Raw genomic sequence first — 15,136 nt, forward strand, 5'->3', positions numbered from 1 at the left:
TTAAAAATCCAGATGTCTTAGAAGGAGCAGATTGATTTTAAATCGATTGGAAAAAGAAAAAAAAAAAACCTGGGTGAAAACTAATCTAGATTTTATGTTTCAATTGACACAAAAACTGTTGTTTCCTGGTGCAACAAGACGCTGATCACCGCAGTTTACAGTTAATAAGGTTTTCTTGTGGTAAGAAGGAAAATCCTTTAGAAAAACAAAATGAGGCACATCACTGATATCCCTACAGATTTATGTCTTTTATACTTTTTTGGCATTTTAAGCTTTTATGATAAGACTCGAACCAGGGTTCACAGTTGACGTCTTAACGCCCAAGCTGCAGGCGCGCCCCTAAATTAAGTCTTAATTCTTGCTAATTAGGATCTTAATATAGTGAAAGAGAAGAATTTGTATCAGTTTAAGAATCATTTTTCACTCCTGACTTCTGCCTGAGGTCACGGTCAAACATTCAGAGACGGTCAGAGATGACTTCCATACAGATTTCCACACTAAGCTGTGAAAAAATACAGCATGTACTTCCTCTCAAATCCAAGAAGCTGTCAGCGCGCATGAGAAGCAGGATCTGTGCTGCAGCCCGGAGCGGCGGCTGGCCGTGTGAACGCTGCTGCTCAGTGTGATGTCAGAGCAAACTCGCAGCTACAGAACAGTTAGGGAGGAGAGGAGGAGGAGGAGGGGGAGGAGGACAGCTTCTTCACTTTAATGTCTGCAGCTCCCTGATCACTGACTGACACTTTTATAGTCTGGATGTGACAGTTGGCTGCACCACTTCATGAACATCTCTGTCTGACGGCAGAACGACAACATCCTCTTTGATTTTAAACAAAATGATTTAAACCTTCTGAAAAAGGACTTAAAGTCTCAACTCAACCTTGTCACAGTTACAAACACTGCCAAACAGGTTGGTCTCGTTGAGCTGACTGCCAATCAGCAGCAGTTACCCGCTATAAAACCTGCCTGCCGATCATCAACTTCATCTCTGAGTTTCCATGGTAACATGAGATGACTTTAAGCTTCCCAAAAAGGCAAATTTGTGTTTTCAAATGCCACAAAAGCTGCAAAATTACTTCATTTGTCCACTTACTGAAACAGAAATCACAACAAGGAGTGAAACCGCATCAACAAAGTGATCTCAAGTTAAAATGAACCAATGAATGAAAGTTGAGTGGAGCTTAATTGAGCCAGATTTGAAGTAGTGTTTGCGAAATGACTCTTTTATTTTTATTTTTTAAAGCTCCTGAAAACTCGGTGTCTAAGTGTTTCTCTCCAACATGAAATATTCACAACTAAACAAACAAGCATCAAAGTTAAAGTTCAGGGAGATTTATCCTCAGGCATTTTAAAATTTTTTTTATTAAACAAACACTCGCTAACGTTAATCTGCTTCACCGGGTCTGCGGGGGTTTGGTTTGATCCATCTTGAATGATTGACTAACACCCCCCCAAAAACCGGCTGATTTGTATTCAGATGTTGCCCTCACTATCTTCACACAGCCTCCCCCACTTTAAAAACCAGAGAGGAGCACAGACGAACCGGGAAGAGAAGAAGAGAATGAGTATTTTTTTGGCATTTGCAATTATTTTAAAATGTTAATTCTGCATGAGGTGCTTATGTTCGTTTGTCTACCCCCGGTATCTTCCTGAGGTGTTGGACGTATTGAGGTGAGGTCATACCTCCCTGCAGACCCAACTCCCAACAGAACATTGTTATTATTTTATATGTTGTTGTTTTTGTATCGTCCTGAAGCAGCAACAGGTTTGAAAACTTCAAACTAAAATATTAAACTTTTATGTTCAGTCCTCGTAGCATCCTCTAGGTGCTTGCTATCCAGGTGCACAATGCTTTAATGTTACCATCTGTGCTTTGTTTATGCAAATTGCGAAGCGTCTTAATGGGTGTTTACATCAGCAATAAGCAGCTACAACATTAAGTCTCTCGTAATACTTCAACGCCGCTGATGTTAATGTGTTTTCCACTGTGGGGAGGAATGAATGGAAACAGCAGCATAAACACATCCGCACTGATGTCCTCTCTGCCTCAAACAGAGCTTTAAAGTCATTATGCCAATTATGATTCCTTTCAGGGCTCATGTTTGTTATTGATTGCAAAGTGGCCCATTGAGTCTATGTTAAAAGAAACAAACTCTGCTTAGTGTAGGAGAAAGTGCAGATTCATGTCCAACAGGTGTAAAGAGGAGAGGGAAGACACAACAGTGTTGAAGAGCAGCCACTACTCACTTGTCCTTGGGGTCTTCAAAACCCTGCAAGACAGAGAAGAGAGATAAATACAAGTTAATGAATAATTAGCTGGGAATCGCAGCTTCCAACAGTCTGACAGCAACAACTGGGAACTTTATTTTTTACCTGCTTTGAGTCAGACTCACTTTTTTTTTTTTTTTTTTAACTTTACCACCCATCCCATCAACAAAAGTTTTTTTTTTAGATTTAGAGATCTCTGGTAATTGACAGGATATTATTATCATTTTTTAAATTGATGAAGTAAATGTCAAACATTTGCACAGCGGACTCGCTGCGTTTCTCTGCTCGACATCGCTGTAAATGAAACATCTTTGTGTGTATAATAAGCACTTTGAAAGTTCACTTTTGACTCTGGAAAAAAAAATTCATATATTTTATAGAAGATAATGATAATTGCAAAATCATGAATAATGAGCAGATGGAAAATGATTGTTAGCTGTGCAGCACAGACATCAGTTCAGCTGATGAAAGGCAGCTCAGCATTAACTTTCACAGTGATGCCCGCACAGTTTTAAGCTAGTAGATGAATGAGCTACAGTACATACACTTATTTAATTTCAAAAACATTTAAAGTTTTGCCGTCGCTATAACTTCTACTGACCTTTCTGCAAAATCATTTTAATCTCCCAAGTATATATTTTTTATTATTATTAAAAACTGAGTTAAGGAGCTTCAGTCCACCAATCATCCCTCTGACTGCACATCTGCTTGTTAAATTTAATTATAATTATCACATTCAACACTGGCATTATAATTTTGAAAATAACAGCCCTTCTTCCTGATGACATAACATCAGGCCTCCAAGAACTAACTAGCTGACATAGATAATTAGTACGAGCCAGAGAAAATGAAATGAAGCAGGAGGTATGGAGGGAGAGGCTCCCCGTGGCTGGAAGCAAGTGAGCAGGAAAAAAATCAAGTAGGCGTCAGCTGAAAAATGAAAGATATTTGCGTCAAACTGGGCTGAAGATTGGCAGCGCTCTATTCATATCCCATCCGCTCTCAGCTCAGCACAGCAAGAAACAAAGGCTGCAGTTCACAAGTGATTATAATAAGACGTAAAAAGTTTTCTGGTTCCTGAGATCTGATAAAAAAAACAAGTCACAGAAGAGAGAAATGAAAGGTGGAGGTTACAAACAAAGAGACAAACGGGATGCGTTTCACTTTTTCTTCTTCCAAAATGCGCTTGAATGAGAGTCAAAAAGGTTCATAATCGCACAGATAAGAAACACTTCATGTTAGGAGAGCTGTGTGCATGTTCATCATCTTCCACCATTGTTCTGATGATAATCTGATCCAATGATTCAAGTTAAATAATTAAGCATTGCTCTGCTTCTACTTCTTTCAGAAATTGGTATTTGCTTCGTAACAATATAATTTCTGCACAAATTATCATGTCGATCTACTGTGATACACTCATGCATCATGCAGTGGTTGGTTCAAGAGTTTCTCTCTGTGGTGATTAACTTGGAATTCAAATTTCTTTTTGCCTCTAGGCATTTTACAACAAGGGAACTAATGTGTTTCTCTGGCTCCCTCTTGTGGATGAAACCGTTAATGAAGGAGCTGAGCAAAGACTGCAACCTGAAAAAAACAGAAAGGAAGAAGCTGAAATGTTGACACTTCTGCTTGTTCCACTGTTTCCTCTCATGAACAAATAGTAGAAAAGGAAAGCACATGTGTACAAATCCTGGATGCCTCATAAGTCATTCACAGTCCAGTGCTCAGCTCCATCTGTGTCTGGACAGACAAAAAAAAACCACACAGAACATCCATTCATAACACCCCTCCCATCCTCCCTCCCTGCCATCCATATAAAATTCCTCCCTCATGCCCTCTACGCGTCTTTGACTCTTCACGCTCTACAACTTGCTTTATCTTCACAGCTTCCCGGGTGATTAATGAGCAGTATGGAGATAGAGAGTGATAAGCAGGGAGGGGGGACAATAGAGGCCGAGGATGAAGAGAGACTGAACTGTGGCAAATAAAGTTGCTGTCAAAAGCGCTAATGTTTCTGCAAACTCTGAAAGGACTCTGTGAGTCAGGGCATAAACTTGGGTGACACACACAGCAGTAATTGAATGTACTCGTGCAGAACAACAGAGATGCACCTGTTTTTGACGGGTTTTTTTGTTTTTTTGAAGATGAGCAGCCTTAAATCAGTTTGAAATCATTTTGTTGTTTTGATTTTCAGAATATCAGAAGGTGGCACTCTTCTCTTTGTTTAGTCATATTAGCTGCTGGTTGCTAATGATGCTATAAATATATATATAAAAACTAATAATCATATAAGAGTAATTGTGTGCGATGTGGAGTTCTAAAAAAAAAAGATTAAGAGGAAACTGTTTTGAAGAACACTTGCATAATATGCACCTCACCTTCAGAATAAAAGCAGGGAAAGACAATTGAGTATCAAAAGGTTTTTAGGTAAGGTAATGAAGCATGTGTGTATGCCAGCTTGACAGCAGTGTCCCTCTCTGGTTAATGTCTGCATCTTTCAAGCTCCATGACCCAGGACTGGAGTACAGGCTTTCTGTTATAAATGCATAGTCTCCAAGTCCAAGCTGAGATAACCCTGATGATGCCAAAGAAAACATTTTGTTTTCTCAAGCTGTGTAGCACTCCACAGGACGGGAAAACTTAATGTGCCACTTTTTCAATATAGAGTGTGTAGAACAACAATGTAAAAGTTAAACAGAATGTGGCTTGGCCTTCGTCTCTGTCTGCCCTATAACAGATTCATTGAGAGAGGTGGGTGGATTGATGATATGGATATGAAGAAAAACAATTTGTTTGTGTGTGTGTGTGTGTGTGTGTGTGTGTGTGTGTGTGTGTGTGTGTGTGTGTGTGTGTGTGTGTTTCAAATGTGAGCGCATCCATTCACTGAGTGAGTCAGTGTTTGCAGGGTCGGCTCAGCAGGAAGAGCCACAGTATGTAAATAAAAATGATTCTCGGTGTGGTCACATCACTCTGCTGCTGCATTTCAAGCTTTTCCTCCACATCAAATTAAGCCCATGAGAAGGTGAAGTTTGTTGGATGGGGAACGCTCTCTTTTTTTTTTCTTTTCTTTTTTTTTTTTGCTGCTCAACTGGCAGCAGTGCACCGACAATTTGTTGTGGTACCAGCTTCATTGCAGCCACCTACACATTGCCGTTGTCTCCTTGAGTGCTCTCGAGAGCCTCTCAGGGCACAAGGTGATGTATCAGAGGCGGCGTGTGCCATTAAGGGCCGTCGCTCCTGCTACTCAGGACTGCAGATCAAAGGATTGTGGGTATTAACAATGAGGTAGGTTCATCACCAAATGAAAGCTGAGATGAGATATTGGCAAAAGAGTCACCTGGCTGTGGCACTCCAATAACACCGACAGGCATAACAGAAATGCTACAAAGCAGACGGTCGGGACAAGTATAACAATCGCCACTTTTTAAATCTTCCTCACCATCCTCTTCATCTCCTTGGAGACCTGGTTCCCGCCCAGATGGTTGTAGAATGGACGGTCAGTCCAGTGGCCGCTGTTGTGGGTCACAGAGTTGGTCCTCTGTCGGTTCATTTTGGCGATCATTGCCTTTTCCTCTTTCTGTCGGAGACACAGAGGCAGAAATGGATGTCAGAATATATTCATTATATGCTGACAAACAAAAGATAAACTTTATTTACAGACACAAAATCACTTTCTCTTGTTTAGTTGATGTACTATGATGATGGCGGAACATACATTGACTGCAGTGCTGTTGTGTGTCATGTTCACTTTTGAGGTAATTGTATTCCACTTGAGTATTTCCATTAAGTGCTACTTTTGAACTTTACTACTGAATACAGGAGGAAATATTTAGACAAATGGTTGTGGCTCCAAATGGAAGTCAATCCCTATATAGCCTCCCATGTTAAAATACCCAACTTTACAGCACAAATAAACATGTTTACGTTTTCTCACCACAAACCAGCATGCACTGAAGTCTCAACTCCGCACATGCACCCCATTTTTGGATTAGCCAGGAGCTAGGTCAAGTCAGGCACTGCCAAGATGGCAACGGCAGAGCAGCTCACTCTGAACTTCAAAACCGCTCTTAAGAAGCCAATGGGTGACGTCTCGGAGGCTACGTCCATCTTTATTTACAGTCTATGGTTGTATCATATGCAAATCATAATGCAGGTACATATCAAACACAGATGGGTTCTCAGTTAGGAGGTGGTTTTATTATTCAGCAAGTCATTAGTGATGTAGGCAACAACTTGAAATGAAAGCCTTAATGATCAGTCTGACTTTGTTCATAACAGTGAAAACTAACTAGCCTGTTCCTGTTGTCTTGTCTTTTTTTAACAGAAGAAGCAGTCAAAACAAAAACAGCATCACCAGAGGAGAACCTCCTTCCATTGCAGACACCAACTTTAAAGATCTATTTACTCATCAAACTGTGAGAAACGGTAAATAAAAGCATCGAACTGTAATACTGTTGTTGTGTCCTGCAGAAATACAATCTTTTTTAGTTCTCTTTTTGTTGTGTTGGAAAGATTGTTTTCAGAGAGTCAATCTGTAACTATTTATTTCTTGCAGATCTGACATAAGGACAGTGTACTGTCTTTAGGATTTTTTTTTTTTTTTTTTTTCCAGAAATAAGAAAGTAGCCACACTAATTGGATTATACAATCTTCCTTCTGTCTCACAGCATGAGCAGCAAAGTGAGAGGAAGATATCACTTCACATGACATTCTATCTATAATCACAGCTTGTGATAGTGCTGGAGGACAGAGACAGCTGATAAAAGCAGTACAGTCATAAACAAACTGGAGCTCACGCAGCGAGGCAGAGATGAACTCATTCCTCTCCGAATCGCACTTCACGTGACACAATACCACTTCATAAACAATGATATGCGCAACAGTTAAACTGTGTTTTTTTTCCAAACCTTAATACACATCAGGCCTGAGGCTGCAGGTTAGACCTTTCAAAACAATAAATCAAGGGCATGGGATTGGTCTCAACATTAGTAGGGACGCAACAATCCTGCCACCCCTCCAAAACAAAGATTGGCTTTTTAATGCCGTCAACCAAACGGTTGTAGTATAGCCGATATATGTAAAGATTACATATGACACCTGTTAGAAATTGAATAGAAATCATATATTGACATAAAGGTGTAGCTAATAGAAACATGTATTTAGTAATTTTATATCATAGACATGTTACATAAATATATATCCATCCCAAAGCCTGTCAGTATATGTTCATATCATATATGTAAATATAAAAGATTGACGTGTGCTTAAATTTAATATGAAATATTAAGAAAATCATATCCAAACACATAGAATTTTAATAAGCATGTTGTTTTATTCTCGTTTCCAGGTAATGGACATTGAGATAGTGGACTCACAAAAAACTGGGGGTTCACCTGAACAATAAACTGGACTGGACTCACAGCACTAGTGCACTCTACAAAAAAGGACAGAGCAGGCTGTATCAGCTACAGGGACTCAGGTCTTTTGTAGGGCAGGGGGCGCTCCTGAGGGCCTTTTTATGACTCTGTGGTGGCATAAGCCATTTTCTACAGCGTGGTCTGCTAGGGCAGCAGCATCCCCACTGCTGAAAAAAACTGAACAGACTGATCGGGAAGGCCTGCTCTGTCCTGGGATGCCCTCTCAACCCAGTGGAGGTAGTGTGCGACAGAAGGATGATGGCTAAGTGTTGGTTGTTCACACAGTGAACTACAACCACACATACCAAAGACAACAAACACCATGTGGAATAATTTAACTCACCAGCTGTGCAATATTACTAAGTTACTTATTACTGCTATTGTCTTGTGTTTTGTTATACTTATTGTCTAATTGTACATATTATTATATTCTTCATTATTTATATTATCTTTTTATACTACTTGGTACTGCCATTTCACAGTTTTTTCTTTCTTATGCTGTCATTTTGCTGCTGTAATACTGTAATTTTGCCCACTGTGGGACTAATAAAGGAATAGCTTATCTTTTAATAAAGTTGTATTTTAGTGCTTTGCTTTATTGCATTTTATTTCATGTGTGTTATACACTTATATATTCATGTATCCAGAGGATGTATATATTTCATAATAATATATCCTCTTGTAGGTGACAAGATGTTAACATCACTCTTGGTATAGGGACATATATATCATAAGTCATAGTATACTAAGGCATAAAACATCAATAAAATGTCATAGTATAGTAAAACAGAAAACCGTCATGGATAAGTCAGCATTAAGATTTTCATAATTATTAAGACATAAAAAGGTCAAAAAACATCATAGCATAGTAGGGCTTAAATGTCAAAAAATGTGATAGTATACTTAGTCATAAAATGTCAAAGGACGTAATAGTATAATCATGCATGGAAACATCAAAGGACTTCATATTATAGTAAGGTATAAAAACGTCATTATAGTAAGGTATAAAAACTTCATGTTAAAGTAAGGCACAAAAACGTCAAAAAATAGTAAGGCATGAAAAAACGTTGTACTATAGTTAGGCATAAAAGCGTCAAAAAACGTCATAGTATATTAAGTAAAAAAAGTCCAAAAAAGTCCTAATATAGTAAGGCATAAAAAAGTCATTGTATAGTAGGGCATAAAAACGTCAAAAAAACATCATAGTATACTTAGGCATTAAAACGTCATAGTATGTTAAGGTAAAAAACATTATAGTTTAGTATAATTTACAGTTAGGCACAAATACGTAAAAAAAAACGTCATAGTATAGTAAGGCATAAAAACTTCAAAAAATGTCATAGTATAGTAATGCACAAAAATGTCAAAAAATGTCATAGTATATTAAGGCATTAAAACATGAAAAAAGGTCATAGTATATTAAGGTAAAAAACGTCATAGTATAGTAATGCATAAAAACGTCAAAAAACGACATAGTATATTAAGGTCAAAAAACGTCATAGTATAGCAAGGCATAAAAACATAAAAAAAAACATCATAGTATAGTAAGGCATAAAAACGTCAAAAAAACATCATAGTATATTTAGGCGCAAAAACGTCAAAATACGTCATAGTATATTGAGGTAAAAAATGTTATAGTATAGTAAGGCATAAAAACATGAAAAAACGTCATAGTATAGTAAGGCATAAAAACATAAAAAAATGTCATAGTATAGTAATGCACAAAAATGTCAAAAAATGTCATAGTATATTAAGGTAAAAAACGTCATAGTATACTAATGCATAAAAACGTCAAAAAACGACATAGTATATTAAGGTCAAAAAACGTCATAGTATAGCAAGGCATAAAAACATTAAAAAAACGTCATACTAAAGTATGGCACAAAAACGTCAAAAAACGTCATAGTATATTAAGGTCAAAAAACGTCATAGTATAGCAAGGCATAAAAACATTTAAAAAACGTCATAGTATAATAAGGCATATAAACATTAAAAAAACGTCATAGTATAGTAAGGTCAAAAAACATCATAGTATAGCAAGGCATAAAAACATTTAAAAAAACATCATAGTATAGTGAGGCATAAAAACGTCAAAAAAACATCATAGTATATTTAGGCGCAAAAACGTCATAGTATAGTAAGGCACAAAAAAGTCAAAAAAACGTCATAGTATATTAAGGTAAAAAACGTCATAGTATATTAAGGTCAAAAAACGTCATAGTATAGCAAGGCATAAAAACGTCAAGAAACGACATAGTACATTAAGGTCAAAAAACGTCATAGTATAGTAAGGCATAAAAACATTAAAAAAACGTCATAGTATATTAAGGTCAAAAAACGTCATAGTATAGTAAGGCATAAAAACATAAAAAAAACGTCATAGTATATTAAGGTAAAAAACATCATAGTATAGCAAGGCATAAAAACATAAAAAAAAACATCATAGTATATTTAGGCGCAAAAACGTCAAAATACGTCACAGTATATTAAGGTAAAAAACGTTATAGTATAGTAAGGTAAAAAACGTCAAAAAACGTCATATTAAAGTAGGGCACAAAAACGTCAAAAAACGTCATAGTATAGTAAGGCACAAAAACGCCATAGTATAGTAAGGCACAAAAACGTCAAAAAACGTCAAAGTATAGTAAGGTATAAAAACATGAAAAAACGTCATAGTATAGTAAGGCATAAAAACATGAAAAAACGTCATAGTATAGTAAGGCTTAAAAACGTCATAGTATATTAAGATAAAAAAAAACGTCTAAAAACGTCATAGAATAGTAAGGCACAAAAATGTCGAAAAACGTCATAGTATATTAAAGTAAAAAACGCCATAGTATAGTAATGCATAAAAACGTCAAAAAACGTCATACTAAAGTAGGGCACAAAAACGTCAAAAAATGTGATAGTATAGTAAGGTAAAAAAATGTAAAAAAAAAACGTCATACTAAAGTAGGGCACAAAAACGTCAAAAAACGTCATAGTATAGTAAGGCACAAAAATGTCAAAAAACGTCATAGTATATTAAGGTAAAAAAACGCCATAGTATAGTAAGGCACAAAAACGTCAAAAAACGTCATAGTATAGTAAGGCACAAAAACGTCAAAAAACGTCATAGTATAGTAAGGCACAAAAACGTCATAGTATAGTAATGCATAAAAACGTCAAAAAACGTCATAGTATAGTAAGGCATAAAAACATTTAAAAAAATGTCATAGTATAGTAAGGCATAAAAACATGAAAAAACGTCATAGTATAGTAAGGCATAAAAACGTCATAGTATACTAAGGCACAAAAACGTCAAAAAACGTCATAGTATAGTAAGGCACAAAAACATGAAAAAACGTCATAGTATAGTAAGGCATAAAAACGTCATAGTATACTAAGGTACAAAAACGTCAAAAAACGTAGTATAGAAAGGCACAAAAACGTCAAAAAACGTAGTATAGAAAGGCACAAAAACGTCAAAAAACCTCATAGTATAGTGAGGTATAAAAACATGAAAAAACGTCATAGTATAGTAAGGCTTAAAAACGTCATAGTATATTAAGATAAAAAAAACGTCTAAAAACGTCATAGAATAGTAAGGCACAAAAACGTCAAAAAATGTCATAGTATGGTAAGGTAAAAAAATGTAAAAAAAAACCGTCATACTAAAGTAGGGCACAAAAACGTCAAAAAACGTCATAGTATAGTAAGGCACAAAAACGTCAAAAAACGTCATAGCATATTAAGGTAAAAAACGCCATAGTATAGTAATGCATAAAAACGTAAAAAAACGTCATACTAAAGTATGGTACAAAAACGTCAAAAAACGTCATAGTATAGTAAGGCACAAAAAAGTCATAGTATAGTAAGGCACAAAATACGTCATAGTATAGTGATGCATAAAAACATAAAAAAAAACGTCATAGTATATTAAGGTCAAAATACGTCATAGTATAGCAAGGCATAAAAACATAAAAAAAAAACATCTTAGTAAAGTAAGGCATAAAAACGTCAAAAAAACATCATAGTATATTTAGGCGCAAAAACGTCATAGTATATTGAGGTAAAAAACGTTATAGTATAGTAAGGCATAAAAACATGAAAAAACGTCATAGTATAGTAAGGTAAAAAAACGTCATAGTATAGTAATGCAAAAAAAGGTCAAAAAACGTCATAGTATAGCAAGGCATAAAAACATAAAAAAAAACGTCATAGTATAGCAAGGCATAAAAACATTAAAAAAAACGTCATAGTATAGTAAGGCATAAAAACATGAAAAAACGTCATAGTATAGTAAGGCATAAAAACGTCATAGTATCGTAAGGTACAATAATCTCAAAAAACGTAATATAGAAAGGCACAAAAACGTCAAAAAACGTCATAGTATAGTAAGGCTTAAAAACATCATAGTATATTAAGATAAAAAAAATGTCAAAAAACGTCATAGTATAGTAAGGCATAAAAACATAAAAAAACGTCATAGTATAGTAATGCATAAAAACATAAAAAAAAACGTCATAGTATATTAAGGTCAAAATACGTCATAGTATAGCAAGGCATAAAAACATAAAAAAAAAACATCATAGTAAAGTAAGGCATAAAAACGTCAAAAAAACATCATAGTATATTTAGGCGCAAAAACGTCATAGTATATTGAGGTAAAAAACGTTATAGTATAGTAAGGCATAAAAACATGAAAAAACGTCATAGTATAGTAAGGTAAAAAAACGTCATAGTATAGTAATGCAAAAAAAGGTCAAAAAACGTCATAGTATAGCAAGGCATAAAAACATAAAAAAAAAACGTCATAGTATAGTAAGGCATAAAAACGTCATAGTATCGTAAGGTACAATAACCTCAAAAAACGTAGTATAGAAAGGCACAAAAACGTCAAAAAACGTCATAGTATAGTAAGGCTTAAAAACATCATAGTATATTAAGATAAAAAAAACGTCTAAAAAACGTCATAGAATAGTAAGGCACAACAATGTCAAAAAACGTCATAGTATATTAAGGTAAAAAAAACGCCATAGTATAGTAATGCATAAAAACGTCAAAAAACGTCATACTAAAGTATGGTACAAAAACGTCAAAAAACGTCATAGTATAGTAAGGCACAAAAACGTCAAAAAACGTCATAGTATAGTAAGGCACAAAAAAGTCATAGTATAGTAAGGCACAAAATACGTCATAGTATAGTAATGCATAAAAACATAAAAAAAACGTCATAGTATAGTAAGGCATAAAAACATGAAAAAACGTCATAGTATAGTAAGGCATAAAAACGTCATAGTATCGTAAGGTACAATAACCTCAAAAAACGTTGTATAGAAAGGCACAAAAACGTCAAAAAACGTCATAGTATAGTAAGGCTTAAAAACATCATAGTATATTAAGATAAAAAAACGTCTAAAAACGTCATAGAATAGTAAGGCACAAAACGTCAAAAAACGTCATAGTATATTAAGGTAAAAAAACGCCATAGTATAGTAATACATAAAAATGTCAAAAAACGTCATACTAAAGTAGGGCACAATAACGTCAAAAAACCTCATAGTATATTAAGGCACAAAAACGTCATAGTATAGTAAGGCAAAAAAAGTCAAAAAACGTCATAGTATAGCAAGGCATAAAAACATAAAAAAAAAATGTCATAGTATAGTAAGGCATAAAAACATGAAAAAACGTCATAGTATAGTAAGGCATAAAAACGTCATAGTATAGTAAGGTACAAAAACGTCAAAAAACGTCATAGTATAGTGAGGTATAAAAACATGAAAAAACGTCATCGTATAGTAAGGCTTAAAAACGTCATAGTATATTAACATTAAAAAAAACGTCATAGAATAGCAAGGCACAAAAATGTCAAAAGACGTCATACTAAAGTAGGGCACAAAAACGTCAAAAAACGTCATAGTATATTAAGGTAAAAAACATCATAGTATAGTAAGGCACAAAAACATCATAGTATAGTAAGGCATAAAAACATCAAAAAACGTCATACTAAAGTAGGGCACAAAAACGTCGAAAAACGTCATAGTATAGTAAGGTAAAAAATGTCAAAAAACGTCATACTAAAGTAGGGCACAAAAACGTCAAAAAACGTCATAGTATAGTAATGCATAAAAACGTCAAAAAACTTCATAGTATAGTAAGGCATAAAAACAGAAAAAAACGTCATAGTATAGTAAGGCATAAAAACGTCATAGTATAGTAAGGTACAAAAACGTCAAAAAATGTAGTATAGAAAGGCACAAAAACGTCAAAAAACGTCATAGTATAGTGAGGTATAAAAACATGAAAAAACGTCATAGTATAGTAAGGCTTAAAAACGTCATAGTATATTAACATTAAAAAAACGTTTAAAAACGTCATAGAATAGTAAAGCACAAAAATGTCAAAAAACGTCATACTAAAGTAGGGCACAAAAACGTCAAAAAACGTCATAGTATATTAAGGTAAAAAACGTCATAGTATAGTAAGGCACAAAAACGTCAAAAAACGTCATAGTATAGTAAGGCACAAAAACGCCATAGTATAGTAAGGCAAAAAAAGTCAAAAAATGTCATTGTATATTAAGGTAAAAAATGTCATAGTATAATAATGCATAAAAACAAAGAAAAGTGTCATACTAAAGTAAGGCATAAAACCATCAAACATCATCATAGTATATTAAGGCACAAAAATGTCATAGTATAGTAAGGCATAAAAACGTCAAAAAACATCAAAGTATAGTAAGGCATAAAAACGTCAAAAAACGTCATAGTATAGTAAGGCATAAAAACATCAAAAAACATCAAAGTATAGAAAGGGATAAAAACTTCAAAATACGTCATAGTATATTAAGGTAAAACACTTTATACTAAAGTAAGGCAAAAAAACATCAAAAAAGTCATAATATATTAAGGTAAAAAACGTCATAGTATATTAAGGCAAAAAAAGTCGAAAAACATCATAGTGTATTAAGGCATAAAAACGTCAAAAAACGTTATAGTATAGAAAGGCATAAAAACATGAAAAAACGTCATAGTATACGTCAAAAAAAGTCATTGTATAGTAAGGCATAAAAACGTCAAAAAAACGTAATTGTATAGTAAGGCATAAAAACTTCAAAAAACGTCATAGTATATTAAGGTCAAAAAGCATCAAAAAACTTCATAGTATAGTAAGGCATAACAAAATGAAAAAACGTCATCGTATAGTAACGTACAAAAACGTCGAAAAACGTCATAGTGTATTATGGCATAAAAACGTTGAAAAACGTAATTGCATAGTAAGGCATAAAAACGTCAAAAAACGTCATAGTATATTAAGGTAAAAAATGTCACAGTATAGTAAGGCATAAAAACGTCAGTGTAAAAATATCAAAAAACGTCATAGTGTAGTAAGGCATAAAAACGTCAAAAAACGTCATAGTGTAAAAATATCAAAAAACATCATAGTATAGTAAGGCATAAAAACATCAA

The 15,136-nt window shown here is 34.5% G+C and overlaps 1 protein-coding gene across 1 annotated transcript in view; it reads right to left on the reverse strand.

The window, feature by feature from the left end:
* adcy5 (adenylate cyclase 5) overlaps nt 1–15,136 on the reverse strand; it is an 87,517-nt gene that overhangs the window by 14,536 nt on the left and 57,845 nt on the right. The window contains exons 8-10 of the mRNA XM_023409734.2: nt 5,705–5,842; nt 2,245–2,267; nt 1,952–1,982 (exon numbers count right to left, since the gene is read on the reverse strand). Coding sequence (XP_023265502.1) covers nt 1,952–1,982; nt 2,245–2,267; nt 5,705–5,842 — 192 coding nt within the window. The remainder of the gene's footprint in view (nt 1–1,951; nt 1,983–2,244; nt 2,268–5,704; nt 5,843–15,136) is intronic.

This window comes from Seriola lalandi, unplaced genomic scaffold, assembly GCF_002814215.2.
Source record: "Seriola lalandi dorsalis isolate HSWRI2012SDOR001 ecotype SW California unplaced genomic scaffold, Sedor1 jcf7180002054406, whole genome shotgun sequence".
In the NCBI taxonomy this organism is placed as follows: Eukaryota; Metazoa; Chordata; class Actinopteri; order Carangiformes; family Carangidae; genus Seriola; species Seriola lalandi.